General features: G+C 42.4%; 1 protein-coding gene across 1 annotated transcript in view; it reads left to right on the forward strand.

The window, feature by feature from the left end:
• The window catches only part of LOC137382933 (T-box-containing protein TBX6L-like), a 44,598-nt gene extending 26,862 nt beyond the window's left edge, over window positions 1-17,736 (forward strand). The window contains exon 6 of the mRNA XM_068055508.1: window positions 17,662-17,736. Coding sequence (XP_067911609.1) covers window positions 17,662-17,736 — 75 coding nt within the window. The remainder of the gene's footprint in view (window positions 1-17,661) is intronic.
• The last annotated feature ends 489 nt before the right edge of the window (window positions 17,737-18,225 follow it).

The raw sequence follows: 18,225 nt of genomic DNA on the forward strand, positions 1-18,225 counted from the left end.
GTCACCTTTGGCATGTTTCCGGCAGTTCCTGCAGCCATACTGGTGCCAAACGTCGTGTCCTGCACTCCTTTGGACCCCACCAGAAAGGCCGAGAGGGGGGTTTTGACGACTGGGCAACTCTCAACCTCCATAAATTTGCCCAGGCATGCGCCATGGAGAGGTCACTCCATAGTTGCCTCACAGCGACTGAAACAACACGGAAGGCAGCAGTTACGGGTTATAAGTCCAGATAAATTGGCGTAGAAACTGGGCGCCACGGGTTGCCTTTGTCGGTGGGAGAGGTCATTGCACCTCACTGGACAGCTACCGCCCGCCTCAAACCGGGCAGCCCCCGGTCAATAAGGTTCTGTCCCGCCACAGTCTGCCTGCTTCAATGGGTGCTTGGAGCTCAGGGTCATTGCCCGAAAGGTGGACTGATACACCGCACCAAACAACATGAAAAAAGGAAAGAAGGTACCAGCCCTTCGCTTTGCAAGATGGAACGTCAGAACTATGTGTCCTGGCCTGTCGGAAGACCTTACACAAATCAACGATTCTCGGAAGACTGCCATCATTAACAACGAGCTCAGTAGACTCAATGTGGACATTGCAGCACTTCAGGAGACTCGCCTCCCCGCGAGTGGCTCTCTAGCAGAGCAAGACTACACCTTCTTCTGGCAGGGCAGGGATCCTGAAGAACCAAGACAGCATGGAGTGGGCTTCGCCATCAGAAACTCCTTGCTCAGCATGATAGAGCCTCCCTCAAATGGCTCGGAACGCATACTGTCCATCCGACTGCTCACCACCTCTGGTCCAGTACACCTACTCAGCATCTATGCTCCAACACTCTGTTCCGCACCTGAAGCTAAAGACCAGTTCTATGAACAACTCCATAACATCATTAGCAGCATCCCCAACACCGAACACCTATTCCTGCTGGGGGACTTTAATGCCAGGGTTGGGGCCGACCATGACTCATGGCCCTCCTGCCTTGGGCGCTATGGCGTTGGAAGGATGAATGAGAACGGGCAGAGACTGCTTGAGTTGTGTACCTATCATAACCTCTGCATCACCAACTCGTTCTTTCACACTAAACCCTGTCACCAGGTTTCATGGAGGCACCCAAGATCACGTCGTTGGCACCAGCTAGACCTCATTGTCACAAGGCGAGCCGCCTTAAACAGTGTTCAAATCACACGCAGCTTCCACAGTGCGGACTGCGACACCGACCACTCCCTGGTGTGCAGCAAGGTTAGACTCAGACCAAAGAAGTTGCATCATTCCAAGCAGAAGGGCCACCCGCGCATCAACACGAGCAGAATTTCTCACCCACAGCTGTTACAAAAATTTCTAAATTCACTTGTAACAGCCCTTCAAAACACTCCCACAGGGGATGCTGAGACCAAGTGGGCCCACATCAGAGACGCCATCTATGAGTCAGCTTTGACCACCTACGGCAAAAGTGCGAAGAGAAATGCAGACTGGTTTCAATCTCATAATGAAGAGCTGGAACCTGTCATAGCCGCTAAGCGCATTGCACTTTTGAACTACAAGAAAGCCCCCAGCGATTTAACATCCGCAGCACTTAAAGCAGCCAGAAGTACTGCACAAAGAACAGCTAGGCGTTGCGCAAACGACTACTGGCAACACCTATGCAGTCATATTCAGCTGGCCTCAGACACCGGAAACATCAGAGGAATGTATGATGGCATGAAGAGAGCTCTTGGGCCAACCATCAAGAAGATCACCCCCCTCAAATCTAAATCGGGGGACATAATCACTGACCAACGCAAACAGATGGACCGCTGGGTTGAGCACTACCTAGAACTGTACTCCAGGGAGAATGCTGTCACTGAGACTGCCCTCAATGCAGCCCAGCCTCTACCAGTCATGGATGAGCTGGACATACAGCCAACCAAATCGGAACTCAGTGATGCCATTGATTCCCTAGCCAGCGGAAAAGCCCCTGGGAAGGACAGCATTACCCCTGAAATAATCAAGAGTGCCAAGCCTGCTATACTCTCAGCACTACATGAACTGCTATGCCTGTGCTGGGACAAGGGAGCAGTACCCCAGGACATGCGCGATGCCAACATCATCACCCTCTATAAAAACAAAGGTGACCGCGGTGACTGCAACAACTACCGTGGAATCTCCCTGCTCAGCATAGTGGGGAAAGTCTTTGCTCGAGTCGCTCTGAACAGGCTCCAGAAGCTGGCCGAGCGCGTCTACCCTGAGGCACAGTGTGGCTTTCGTGCAGAGAGATCGACTATTGACATGCTGTTCTCCCTTCGTCAGATACAGGAGAAATGCCGTGAACAGCAGATGCCCCTCTACATTGCTTTCATTGATCTCACCAAAGCCTTTGACCTCGTCAGCAGACGTGGTCTCTTCAGACTACTAGAAAAGATCAGATGTCCACCAAAGCTACTAAGTATCATCACCTCATTCCATGACAATATGAAAGGCACAATTCAACATGGTGGCTCCTCATCAGAGCCCTTTCCTATCCTGAGTGGTGTGAAACAGGGCTGTGTTCTCGCACCCACACTTTTTGGGATTTTCTTCTCCCTGCTGCTTTCACATGCGTTCAAATCCTCTGAAGAAGGAATTTTCCTCCACACAAGATCAGGGGGCAGGTTGTTCAACCTTGCCCGTCTAAGAGCGAAGTCCAAAGTACGGAAAGTCCTCATCAGAGAACTCCTCTTTGCTGACGATGCTGCTTTAACATCTCACACTGAAGAATGCCTGCAGAGTCTCATCGACAGGTTTGCGTCTGCCTGCAATGAATTTGGCCTAACCATCAGCCTCAAGAAAACGAACATCATGGGGCAGGATGTCAGAAATGCTCCATCCATCAATATTGGCGACCACGCTCTGGAAGTGGTTCAAGAGTTCACCTACCTAGGCTCAACTATCACCAGTAACCTGTCTCTAGATGCAGAAATCAACAAGCGCATGGGTAAGGCTTCCACTGCTATGTTCAGACTGGCCAAGAGAGTGTGGGAAAATGGCGCACTGACACGGAACACAAAAGTCCGAGTGTATCAGGCCTGTGTCCTCAGTACCTTGCTCTACGGCAGCGAGGCCTGGACAACGTATGCCAGCCAAGAGCGACGTCTCAATTCATTCCATCTTCGCTGCCTTCGGAGAATACTTGGCATCAGGTGGCAGGACTATATCTCCAACACAGAAGTCCTTGAAGCGGCCAACATCCCCAGCTTATACACACTACTGAGTCAGCGGCGCTTGAGATGGCTTGGCCATGTGAGCCGCATGGAAGATGGCAGGATCCCCAAAGACACATTGTACAGCGAGCTCGCCACTGGTATCAGACCCACCGGCCGTCCATGTCTCCGTTATAAAGACGTCTGCAAACGCGACATGAAATCGTGTGACATTGATCACAAGTCGTGGGAGTCAGTTGCCAGCATTCGCCAGAGCTGGCGGGCAGCCATAAAGACAGGGCTAAATTGTGGCGAGTCGAAGAGACTTAGTAGTTGGCAGGAAAAAAGACAGAGGCGCAAGGGGAGAGCCAACTATGCAACAGCCCCAACAAACAAATTTCTCTGCAGCACCTGTGGAAGAGCCTGTTACTCCAGAATTGGCCTTTATAGCCACTCCAGGCGCTGCTTCACAAACCACTGACCACCTCCAGGCGCGTATCCATTGTCTCTCGAGATAAGGAGGCCCAAAAGAAAAAAAAAAATTGTACCAGAGAATATTCTACCCCAGTATTGTAGCAGAGAGTATTATACCCCGTATTGTACCAGAGAGAATTATACAACTGTATTGTAGCAGACAGTATTATACTACTGTATTGTACCAGAGAATATTCTACCCCAGTATTGTCGCAGAGAGTATTATACCCCAGTATTGTAGCAGATAGTATTCTAGCAAAGTATTGTACCAGAGAGTATCATTCACCTGTATTGTAGCAGAGAGTATTCTACCCCAGTATTGTAGCAGAGAGCATTGTACCACTGTATTGTGCCAGAGAGTATTATACCCCAGTATTGTACCAGATAGTATCATACCCCTGTAATGTACAAGAGCATTGATTCACTTGTATTGTCGCAGAGAGTATAATAACCCTGTACTATACCAGAGAGTATTGTACACCAGTATTGATCCACGGAGTATTATTCCCCAGTGTTGTGCCAGAGCGTAGACTACCCCAGTATTGTACCTGGCAGTATAACACCCCTGTATTGTACCAGCGACTATACTACCCCAGTATTGTACCAGAGAGTATTCTACCCCTGTATTATACCAGGGAGTACTCCACCCCAGTATTGTACCAGAGAGTATTCTACCCCTGTATTATACCAGGGAGTACTCCACCCCTGTATTGTACCTGCGATTATTCTACCCCAATATTGTACCAGAGAGCACTATACCCCAGTATTGTACCAGAAAGTAATCTACCCCAGTATTGTAACAGAAAGCATTATAGCCCAGTATTGTACCAGAGAATATTATTCCCCAGTATTGTAACAGAGCCTATTCTACCCCAGTATTGTACCAGGGAGTATTATACCCCAGTATTGTACCAGGGAGTATTATATCCCAGTATTGTACCAGAGAGTGTTCTACCCCAGTATTGTCCCAGGTAGTATTTTGCCCATCTATTGTACCAGCGAGTATTCTACCCTAGTATTGTGCCAGAGAGTATTCTACCCCTGTATTATCTATCTTTGGCCTCCTTATTTCGAGAGACAATGGGTAAGCGCCTGGAGGTGGTCTGTGGTGTGTGGAGCTGCGCCTGGAGTGGCTATAAGGGCCAATTCTAGAGTGACAGGCTCTTCCACAGGTGCTGCAGAAAAATTTGTTTGTCGGGGCTGTTACACAGTTGGCTCTCCCCTTGCGCCTCTGTCTTTTTTCCTGACAACTACTGAGTCTCTTCGACTCGCCACACTTTAGCCCCGCCTTTATGGCTGCCCGCCTGCTTTGGCAAAAGCTGGCAACTGACTCCCACGACTTGTGATCAATGTCACAGGATTTCATGTCGCGTTTGCAGACATCTTTAAAGCGGAGACATGGACGGCCGGTGGGTCTGATACCAGTGGCGAGCTCGCTGTACAATGTGTCTTTGGGGATCCTGCCATCTTCCATGCGGCTCACATGGCCAAGCCATCTCAAGCGCCGCTGACACAGTAGTGTGTATAAGCTGGGGATGTTGGCCGCCTCGAGGACTTCTGTGTTGGAGATACGGTCCTGCCACCTGATGCCAGGTATTCTCTGGAGGCAGCGAAGATGGAATGAATTGAGACGTCGCTCTTGGCTGACATACGTTGTCCAGGCCTCGCTGCCATAGAGCAAGGTACTGAGGACACAGGCTTGATACACTCGGACTTTTGTGTTCCGTGTCAGTGCGCCATTTTCCCACAGTCTCTTGGCCAGTCTGGACATAGCAGTGGAAGCCTTTCCCATGCGCTTGTTGATTTCTGCATCTAGAGACAGGTTACTGGTGATAGTTGAGCTGTAGGTTGAGTTGTAGGTGAACTCTTGAACCACTTCCAGAGCGTGGTCACCAATATTGATGGATGGAGCATTTCTGACGTCCTGCCCCATGATGTTCGTTTTCTTGAGTCTGATGGTTAGGCCAAATTCTTTGTGGCAGCCGCAAACCTGTCGATGAGACTCTGCAGGCACTCTTCAGTGTGAGATGTTAATGCAGCATCATCAGCAAAGAGGAGTTCCCTGATGAGGACTTTCCGTGCTTTGGACTTCGCTCTTAGACGGGCAAGGTTGAACAACCTGCCCCCGATCTTGTGTGGAGGAAAATTCCTTCTTCAGAGGACTTGAACGCATGTGAAAGCAGCAGGGAGAAGAAAATCCCAAAAAGTGTGGGTGCGAGAACACAGCCCTGTTTCACGCCACTCAGGATAGGAAAGGGGTCTGATGAGGAGCCACCATGTTGAATTTTTCCCCTGTATTATACCAGACATTATTCTACCCCATTATTTTACCACAGAGTATTCGACCCCAGTATTGTACCAGAGGGTATTCTACCCAGGTATTGTGCAAGAAAGTATTCTACCCCTGTAATGTTGCAAAGAGTATTATACCCCAGTATTGTACCAGTGTGTATAATACCCCTGTATTGTATCGGAGAGTAGTCTACCCCAGTATTGAACCGGGGAATATTCTACCCTTGTATTGTACCAGCGTGTATACTACCCCAGTATTGTACCAGGAGGTATTCTACCCATCTATTGTACCAGCAAGTATTCCACCTCAGTATTGTACCAGGGAGTATTATACCCCTGTATTGTAGCAGAGAATATTCAACCCCAGTATTGCACCGGACAGCATTATACCCCAGTACTGTAGCAGATAGTATTATACTCAGTACTGTCGCAGAGAGTATTATTCCGCACTATTGCACCAGAGAATATTATAGCCTTGTATTGTAGCAGAGAGTATTACACCCCAGTATTGCTCCAGAGTGTATTCTACCCCTGAATGGTACCGGAGAGTATTACACCTCAATATTGAACCTTAGAGCATTATACCCCTCTATTGCACCAGAGAGTATTATACCCCAGTATTGTACCAGAGAGTATTATACCCCTGTGTTTTACCAGAGAGTATTATACTTCAATATTGTACCAGATAGTATTCTGCCCCAGTATTGTACCAGGGAGTATTATACCCCAGTATTGCACCAGAGAGTATTATACCCCAGTATTGTACCAGAGAGTATTATACCCCTGTGTTTTACCAGAGAGTATTATACTTCAATATTGTACCAGATAGTATTCTGCCCCAGTATTGTACCAGGGAGTATTATACCCCAGTATTGTACCAGAGAGTATTATACCCCAGTATTGTACTGGCGAGTATTATACCCCTGTGTTTTACCAGAGAGTATTATACTTCAATATTGTACCAGATAGTATTCTGCCCCAGTATTGTACCAGGGAGTATTATACCCCAGTATTGTACCAGAGAGTATTATACCCCAGTATTGTACTGGCGAGTATTATACCCCTGTGTTTTACCAGAGAGTATTATACTTCAATACTGTACCAGATAGTATTCTGCCCCTGTATTGTACCAGAGAGTATTATACCCCAGTATTGTACCAGAGAGTATTATACCCCAGTATTGTACTGGCGAGTATTATACCCCTGTGTTTTACCAGAGAGTATTATACTTCAATATTGTACCAGATAGTATTCTGCCCCAGTATTGTACCAGAGAGTATTATACCCCAGTATTGTACCAGAGAGTATTATACCCCAGTATTGTACTGGCGAGTATTATACCCCTGTGTTTTACCAGAGAGTATTATACTTCAATATTGTACCAGATAGTATTCTGCCCCAGTATTGTACCAGAGAGTATTATACCCCAGTATTGTACTGGCGAGTATTATACCCCAGTGTTGTACCAGAGAGTATTATTCCCCAGTGCTGTACCGGATAGTATTCTACACCTGTATTGTACCAGAGAGTATAATACCTCGGTATTGTAGCAGAGAGTATTATATCCCTGTATTGTAGCAGATTATATTCTACCTCAGTATTGTACCAGAGAGTATTGTACCCCTGTATTGTACCATGAGTATGATATTTCATTATTGTACCAGGGAGTAATCTACCCCAGTATTGTAGCAGAGTGTATTATACCCCAGTATTGTACCAGGAGTGTATTATACTCCAGTATTGTACCAGAGAGTATCATAACCCAGTATTCTACCAGAGAGCATTATACCCCAGTATTATACCAGGAAGTATTATATCCCTGTACTGTAGCAGAGAGTATTCTACCGCAGTAATGTACCAGAGAGTATTATACCACTGTATTGTAGCAATTAGTGTTACATCCCAGAATTTGACCAGAGAGTATTATACCCGTGTATTGTAACAGAGTATTATACCCCAGTATTGTACCAGAGAATATTATACCCCTGTAATGTACCAGAGATTATGATACCCCTGTATTGTAGCTGAGAGAATTATACCGCAGTATTGTACCAGAGAGTATTCTACGCCAGTATTGTACCAGCGAGTATTCTACCCCTGTATTGTACCAGTGAGTATTCTACCCCAGTATTGAACCAGAGAGTATTCTACCCCTGTATTGTACCAGCGACCATTCTACCCCAGTATTGTACAAGAGAGTATTATACCCTTCTATTGCACCAGAGAGCATTATACCCCAGTATTGTACCAGAGAGTTTTATACCCCAGTAGTGTACTGGAGAGTATTCTACCCCAGTATTGTACCAGAGAGTATTCTACCCATGTATTGTACCAGCGTGTATTCTACGCCAGTATTGTACCAGAGAATATTCTACCCCAGTATTGTACCAGCAACCATTCCACCTCAGTATTGTACAAGAGAGTATTATACCCTTCTATTGCACCAGAGAGCATTATACCCCAGCACTGTACCAGAGAGTGTTATACCCCAGTATTCGCCTTGAGAGTACTGTACCCCAGTATTGTAGCAGCGATTATTATACCCCAGTATTGTACCAGGAGTATTCTACCCCTGTATTGTAGCACAGAATATTATCCACCAGTATTGTACCGGGGAATGTTATTCCCCTGTATTGTAGCAGAGAGGTATTCTTCTCCAGTATTGTACCAGTGAGTATTATACCCCTGTATTGTACCAGGGAGCATTATACCCCAGTAATGTAGCAGAGAGTACTATACACTTGTATAGTAGCAGTGACTATTATACACCTGTATTGTACCAGAGAGTATTATACCCCTGTAGTGCACCAGAGAATGTTATTCCCCTGTATTGTAGCAGAGAGTATTCTTCCTCAGTATTGTACCAGAGAGTATTATACCCCTGTATTGTACCAGGGAGCATTATACCCCATAATGTAGCTCAGAGTACTATACACTTGTATAGTAGCAGTGAGTATTATGCCCCTGTATTGTACCAGAAAGTACTATACCCCTGTATTGTAGTGGCGAGCATTACACCCCAGTATTGTACCACAGTGTATTATACCCCAGTATTTTACCAGACAGTACTATACCCCTGCATTGTAGCAGAGAGTATTATACACCTGTATTGTACCAGAGAGTATTATGCCCCAGTATTGTCCCAGAGAGCATTCTCCCCCTGAATTGTACCAGACAGTATTCTACCCCTGTACTGTACCAGAGAGTATTATACCCCGGTATTGTACCAGACAGTATTCTACCCCTGTACTGTACCAGAGAGTATTATACCCCGGTATTGTACCATAGATTATTATACCTCTGTATTGTACCAGAGTGTATTTCACCTCTGTATTGGCCCTGAGTGTATTATACCCCAGTATTCTACCAGAAATTATTGTAGGAACATAGGAACATGGAAGCATGAGTAGGCCATTCCGCCCATCAAACCTGCCACACCATTCAATATTATCAGGGCTGATCTTCCACTTCAATGCCTTTTTCCCACACTATCCTCATATCCCCTTCTGTCATTTGTATTTCGAAATCTGTCAATCTCTGCTTTGAACATACTCAATGACTGAGCTTCCACACCCCTCTGGGGTAGAGAATTCCAATGATTCACAACCCTCTGAATAAAGAAATTACGTCTCATCTCTGTCCTAAGTGGCTTCCCCCTTACTTTGAAATTGTGTCCACTGGTTCTAGACTCCCCAACCAGGGGAAAAATCTTCCTGCATCTACCCTGTCTATCCCTTTAAGTGTTTTGTAGGTTTCAATGAGATCACCTCTCCTTCTTCGAAACTCTAGAGAATACAGGCCCTGTTTCTCCAATCTCTCTTAACAGGACAGTCCCGCCATCCCGGGAACAAGTCTGGTGAACCTTAGTTGCACTCCCTCTATGGCAATAATATCCTTCCTAAGGTAAGGGGACCAAAACTGCACACACTACTCCAGGTGCGGTCTAACCAAGGTTCTATATAATTGAAGCAAGACCTCACTATTCAAAGAACAAAGAACAAAGATAATTACAGCACAGGAACAGGCCCTTCGGCCCTCCAAGCCTGCGCCGATCCAGGATTCCTTTAATCAAATCCTCTTGCGATAAAGGCTAACATGCCATTTGCCTTTTTAATTGCTTGCTGCACCTGCATGTTAGTTGTTATAATGCACTTTGGTACAACTCTTGTACCAGAGTATATTATATCCCAGTATTTTACCAGAGAGTATTATACCCCAGACTTGTATTAGAAGGTATTATAAACCAGTATTGTACCAGGGAGTATTATACCCAAGTGTTGTACTGGAGAGTATTGTACTCCAGTACTGTACCAGAGAATATTTTAACCAAATGTTGCACCGCAGAGTATTATACCTCAGTATTGTGCCAGGGACTATTATACCACAGTGTTGTACCAGAAAGCATTATACCCCAGCATTGTAGCAGTGAGTATTATAAATCATTATTGTACAGGGAGTATTATACCCCAGTATTGTACCAGGGAGTAATATACTCTAATATTGTAACAGGGAGTATCATATTCCAGTATTATACCAGGCAGTATTATACCCCAGCATTGTAGCAGTGAGTATTATAAATCATTATTGTACAGGGAGTATTATACCCCAGTATTGTACCAGGGAGTAATATACTCTAATATTGTAACAGGGAGTATCATATTCCAGTATTATACCAGGCAGTATTATACCCCAGTGTTATACCAGAGAGTGTTAAATCCCGGTATTGTATCAGGGAGTAATATACCCCAGTATTGTACCCGTGAGTATTATACCCAAGTGTTGTACCAGAGAATATTATTACCCTGTGTTGTAGCAAAGAGTATTATAACAACTCTTACAGCGTATTATAACAGCTATGAAGGGACGGGTATGCTCAATGTTCCTGGTTACAAGGTTTTCAGATGCAATAGGGATGGAGATAAGAAAGGAGGGGATGTGGTAATTTTGGTCAAAAAACAATTATATATGTGAGGAGGGATGATATGTTGGAAGGTTTATCAAATGTGACCATATGGATCGAGCTAAGGAACAAAAAGGGGCAGTCACACTGTTGGGAGTGTACTATAGACCCCCAAACAGTCAGAGGGAGATAGAAGAGCAGATATATAGGCAAATCTCTGAGAAGTGCAAGAACAATAGGGCAGTAATAGCAGAAGATTTTAACTACCACATTATCAACTGGGATAGTTTTAGTGTGAAAGGAATTGAGGGAGCAGAATTATTGAGGTGCATTCAGGAGAACTTGTTTTCCCAGTATGCAGCAAATCCAACAAGTTTGAGACTTAATTTTAGTAAATGAAGATGGGCAGGTGGAAGGAATGGCAGTGGGAGAGTATTTTGGTGGTAGTGATCATAATTCAGTCAGTTTTAACATAATTATGGACAAGGACAGAACAGGAGTTAGAGTTCTCAATTGGGGCTTGGGGCATGGCCAATTTTACTTAAGTGGACTGGAAACAGCTGCTTTATGGTAAATCAGTGTCAGAACAGTGGGAGACTTTCAAAGGGGAGATTCAAGGGTTCAGAGTAAACATGTTCCCACAAAGAAAAAGGGTGAGACGGCCAAATCTAGAGTCCCATGGTTGTCAAGGAGCCTAAGATAAGGCAGAAAAGGAAAGCTTATGTCCGACACTGAGAACTCAATACCACTGAGAGCCAAGAGGAGTATAGAAAGTGGAGGGGTGAAATCAAAAAGGAAATTAGGAAAGCAAAGAGAGGGCATGAAAGAATATTGGCAAGCAAAATCAAGGTGAACCCAAAGATATTTCATCAATACATTAAGAGTAAGAGGATAACTAAGGAAAGAGTAGGGCCCATAAAAGACCAAAAAAGTAACCTGTGTGTAGGGGGGGAAGTTGTTGGTATTGTTTTGAATGAATACTTCACATCTGTCTTCACAAAAGAGGGGATGATGCACATATTGTAGTTAAGGAAGAAGGGTGTGAAGTATTGGATGTGATAAACATAGGGAGAGAGGAAGTATAAATGGATTAGCATTCTTGAAAGTTGATAAATCACCAGGGCCGGATGAAATGTACCCCAGGCTGTTAAAAGAAGCCAGGGAGGAAGCAGCGGAAGGTCTGACCATCATTTTCTAGTCCTCACTGGATGCAGGTGTGGTGCCAGAGGATTGGAGAACTGCTAACATTGTACCTTTATTTAAAAAGGGAGCAAGGAATAGACCAAATAATTACAAACCTTTCAGTCTAGCCTCAGTAGTGGGCAAATTATTGGAATCAATTCTGAGACAGGATAAACTGTCAGTTAGAAAGGCACAGGTTAATCAAGGATAGTAAACATGGATTTGTTAAGGGAAGATCTTGTTTGACCAACTTGATCGAATTTTTTGAGGAAGTAACAAGGAAGATAGATGAGGGTAGTGCAGTTGATGTGATCTACATGGATTTTAGCAAGGCTTTTGACAAGGTCCCACATGGCACACTGGTTAAAAAAAATAAAATCCCATGGGATCCAGGGAATATAGCAAGCTAGATACAAAATTGGCTCAGTGGCAGGAAACAAAGGTTCATTGTTGACAGGTGTTTTTGCAACTGGAGTGTTGTTTCCAGTGGTGTTCTGAAGGGCTCAGTACTGGGTCCCCTGCTTTGTGTGGTATATAGTAACGATTTGGATGGAAATGTAAGGGGCATGATCAAGAAGTTTGCAGATGACAGAAAGATTGGCTTTGTGGTAGCTGGCGAGGAGGATAGCTGAAGGCTGCAGGAAGATATTGATGGACTGGTCAGGTGGGCAGAAAAGTGGCAAATGGAATTCAACCCAGAGAAGTGTGATGTGATGCATGTGGGGAGATCAAACAAGGCAAAGGAATACACGATTAATGGTTGAATGCTGAGAGAAAGCGAGAGACCTTGCAGTGAATGTCCACAGATCCCCTAAAGGTAGCAGGACAGGTCGATAAGGCGGTTAAGAAGGCACATGGAATCCTTTCCTTTATTAGCCGAGATATAGAATATAGGAGCTAGGAGGTTGTGCTGGAACTGTATAAATCATTTGTTAGGCTACAACTTGAGTACTGTGTGCAGTTCTGGTAACCTCATTACAGAAAGGATTTAATTGCACTAGAGAGGGTACAGCGGAGATTTATGAGGATGATGCAAGGACTGGAAAAATGCAGCTATGAAGAAATGTTGGAGAGGCTGGGGTTGTTCTCCTTGGAACAGAGAAGGCTGAGGGGAGATTTGATTGAGATGTACAAAATTGTGAGGGGCCTGGATAGAGTGGATGTAAAGGGCCTATTTACCTTAGCAGAGAGATCAGTGTCTAGGGGGGATAGATTTAAAGTGATTGGTAAAAGGATTAGAGGGGAGATGAGGAAAGACTTTTTCACCCAGAGAGTAGTGGGGGTCTGGAACTCACTGCCTGAAAGGGTGGGAGAGGCAGAAAACCTCATCTTGTTTAAAAGGTGCTCGATGTGCACCTGAAATGCAGGGCTTCGGACCAAATGATGAAAGGCGGGATTAGGCTGGATGGCTCTTTTTTTCCGGCTGGCACGGACACGATGGGCCAAGTGGCCTCTTTCTGTGCCATAAAACTTCTATGATTCTATGGTACCAGAGAGTATTATATCCAGTATTGTATCAGGGGGTATTATAAACCATTATTGTACCAGAGAGTATTATACCCAGTATTGTATCAGGGGGTATTATAAACCATTATTGTACCAGAGAGTATTATACCCAGTATTGTATCAGGGGGTATTATAAACCATTATTGTACCAGAGAGTATTATATCCAGTATTGTATCAGGGGGTATTATAAACCATTATGGTACCAGAGAGTATTATATCCAGTATTGTATCAGGATGTATTATAAACCATTATTGTACCAGAGAGTATTATATCCAGTATTGTATCAGGGGGTATTATAAACCATTATTGTACCAGAGAGTATTATATCCAGTATTGTATCAGGATGTATTATAAACCATTATTGTACCAGAGAGTATTATATCCAGTATTGTATCAGGGGGTATTATAAACCATTATTGTACCAGAGAGTATTCTATCCAGTATTGTAGCAGGGGGTATTATAAACCATTATTGTACCAGAGAGTATTATATCCAGTATTGTATCAGGGGGTATTATAAACCATTATTGTACCAGAGAGTATTATATCCAGTATTGTATCAGGAGGTATTATAAACCATTATGGTACCAGAGAGTATTATATCCAGTATTGTATCAGGGGGTATTATAAACCATTATTGTACCAGAGAGTATTATATCCAGTATTGTATCAGGGGGTATTATAAACCATTATGGTACCAGAGAGTATTATATCCAGTATTGTATCAGGGGGTATTATAAACCATTATGGTACCAGAGAGTATTATATCCAGTATTGTATCAGGAGGTATTATAAACCATTATGGTACCAGAGAGTATTATATCCAGTATTGTATCAGGAGGTATTATAAACCATTATGGTACCAGAGAGTATTATATCCAGTATTGTATCAGGAGGTATTATAAACCATTATGGTACCAGAGAGTATTATATCCAGTATTGTATCAGGAGGTATTATAAACCATTATGGTACCAGAGAGTATTATATCCAGTATTGTATCAGGAGGTATTATAAACCATTATGGTACCAGAGAGTATTATATCCAGTATTGTATCAGGAGGTATTATAAACCATTATGGTACCAGAGAGTATTATATCCAGTATTGTATCAGGAGGTATTATAAACCATTATGGTACCAGAGAGTATTATATCCAGTATTGTATCAGGAGGTATTATAAACCATTATTGTACCAGAGAGTATTATATCCAGTATTGTATCAGGAGGTATTATAAACCATTATGGTACCAGAGAGTATTATATCCAGTATTGTATCAGGGGGTATTATAAACCATTATGGTACCAGAGAGTATTATATCCAGTATTGTATCAGGGGGTATTATAAACCATTATTGTACCAGAGAGTATTATATCCAGTATTGTATCAGGGGGTATTTAAACCATTATGGTACCAGAGAGTATTATATCCAGTATTGTATCAGGAGGTATTATAAACCATTATGGTACCAGAGAGTATTATATCCAGTATTGTATCGGGGGTATTATAAACCATTATGGTACCAGAGAGTATTATATCCAGTATTGTATCAGGAGGTATTATAAACCATTATGGTACCAGAGAGTATTATATCCAGTATTGTATCAGGAGGTATTATAAACCATTATGGTACCAGAGAGTATTATATCCAGTATTGTATCAGGGGGTATTATAAACCATTATTGTACCAGAGAGTATTATATCCAGTATAGTATCAGGGGGTATTATAAACCATTATTGTACCAGAGAGTATTATATCCAGTATTGTATCAGGAGGTATTATAAACCATTATGGTACCAGAGAGTATTATATCCAGCATTGTATCAGGGGGTATTATAAACCATTATGGTACCAGAGAGTATTATATCCAGTATTGTATCAGGGGGTATTATAAACCATTATTGTACCAGAGAGTATTATATCCAGTATTGTATCAGGGGGTATTTAAACCATTATGGTACCAGAGAGTATTATATCCAGTATTGTATCAGGAGGTATTATAAACCATTATGGTACCAGAGAGTATTATATCCAGTATTGTATCGGGGGTATTATAAACCATTATGGTACCAGAGAGTATTATATCCAGTATTGTATCAGGAGGTATTATAAACCATTATGGTACCAGAGAGTATTATATCCAGTATTGTATCAGGAGGTATTATAAACCATTATGGTACCAGAGAGTATTATATCCAGTATTGTATCAGGGGGTATTATAAACCATTATTGTACCAGAGAGTATTATATCCAGTATAGTATCAGGGGGTATTATAAACCATTATTGTACCAGAGAGTATTATATCCAGTATTGTATCAGGAGGTATTATAAACCATTATTGTACCAGAGAGTATTATATCCAGTATTGTATCAGGAGGTATTATAAACCATTATGGTACCAGAGAGTATTATATCCAGTATTGTATCAGGAGGTATTATAAACCATTATTGTACCAGAGAGTATTATATCCAGTATTGTATCAGGAGGTATTATAAACCATTATTGTACCAGAGAGTATTATATCCAGTATTGTATCAGGAGGTATTATAAACCATTATGGTACCAGAGAGTATTATATCCAGTATTGTATCAGGAGGTATTATAAACCATTATTGTACCAGAGAGTATTATATCCAGTATTGTATCAGGGGGTATTATAAACCATTATTGTACCAGAGAGTATTATATCCAGTATTGTATCAGGAGGTATTATAAACCATTATGGTACCAGAGAGTATTATATCCAGTATTGTATCAGGAGGTATTATAAACCATTATGGTACCAGAGAGTATTATATCCAGTATTGTATCAGGAGGTATTATAAACCATTATTGTACCAGAGAGTATTATATCCAGTATTGTATCAGGAGGTATTATAAACCATTATTGTACCAGAGAGTATTATATCCAGTATTGTATCAGGAGGTATTATAAACCATTATGGTACCAGAGAGTATTATATCCAGTATTGTATCAGGGGGTATTATAAACCATTATTGTACCAGAGAGTATTATATCCAGTATTGTATCAGGAGGTATTATAAACCATTATTGTACCAGAGAGTATTATATCCAGTATTGTATCAGGGGGTATTATAAACCATTATTGTACCAGAGAGTATTATATCCAGTATTGTATCAGGGGGTATTATAAACCATTATTGTACCAGAGAGTATTATATCCAGTATTGTATCAGGAGGTATTATAAACCATTATGGTACCAGAGAGTATTATATCCAGTATTGTATCAGGGGGTATTATAAACCATTATTGTACCAGAGAGTATTATATCCAGTATAGTATCAGGGGGTATTATAAGCCATTATTGTACCAGAGAGTATTATATCCAGTATAGTATCAGGGGGTATTATAAGCCATTATTGTACCAGAGAGTATTATATCCAGTATTGTATCAGGAGGTATTATAAACCATTATTGTACCAGAGAGTATTATATCCAGTATTGTATCAGGGGGTATTATAAACCATTATTGTACCAGAGAGTATTATATCCAGTATTGTAGCAGGAGGTATTATAAACTATTATGGTACCAGAGAGTATTATATCCAGTATTGTAGCAGGAGGTATTATAAACTATTATGGTACCAGAGAGTATTATATCCAGTATTGTATCAGGAGGTATTATAAACCATTATTGTACCAGAGAGTATTATATCCAGTATTGTATCAGGGGGTATTATAAACCATTATTGTACCAGAGAGTATTATATCCAGTATTGTAGCAGGAGGTATTATAAACTATTATGGTACCAGAGAGTATTATACCCAGTATTGTACTAGAGAGTAATATACCATAGTATTGGAACAGAGGGTATTACACCCCAGTATAAAAACAAAATAGAATTGAAAGTTTATGGCACAGAAAGAGGCCATAAAATGAGCCACACCGCCTAATCCCACCTTCCAGCATTTGGTATTGCAACAACAGTTTTATACCCAATTAATGTACTAGAGGGTATTATCATACATACCCATCACGCTGATCAATCGCATTAACCCATGACCCTGACCAATCACGTTGATCTGTCACACTGATAAATCACACTGATATGTGACACATGATCTGGGTTCACTTAAGTCTCAGTTATCTCTTAATGAAAGCAAGTGCCTGACTCCAATGTTCAACACTGTTCCAGATTACAAAACTGAAGATTGACCATAATCCATTTGCCAAAGGATTTAGAGAGGTCGGATTGAATAATAAAAGGTAAGTTAATGTCAGATATGATGTGTGTCATGTACTGTATGTGTTGTGTACTGTGAAATACTGTGAAGGCACTCGATACAGCAAAGGCTATGGGCCCTGACAACATCCTGGCTGTAGTACTGAAGACCTGTGCTCCAGAACGAGCTGCACCCCTAACCAAGCTGTTCTAGTATAGCTACAACACTGCCATCTACCCAACAATGGGGAAAATTGTCCAGGTATGTCCTGCCCACAAAAAGCAGGATAAATCCAATCCGACCAATGCCACCCCATCAATATACTCTTAATCATCAGCAAAGCGATGGAAGGTGTCATCGACAGTGCTATCAAGCGGCGCTTACTCAGAAACAACCTGCTCACTGATGCTCAGACTGGGATCCTCCAGGGCCACTTGGCTCCAGTCCTCAATACAGCCTTGGTCAAAACATGGACAAAAGAGCAGAATTTCAGAGGTGATGTGGGAGTGAGTGCCCTTGACATCAAGGCAGCATTT

The sequence above is a fragment of the Heterodontus francisci genome, chromosome 23 (genome assembly GCF_036365525.1).
Source record: "Heterodontus francisci isolate sHetFra1 chromosome 23, sHetFra1.hap1, whole genome shotgun sequence".
Lineage (NCBI taxonomy): Eukaryota > Metazoa > Chordata > Chondrichthyes > Heterodontiformes > Heterodontidae > Heterodontus > Heterodontus francisci.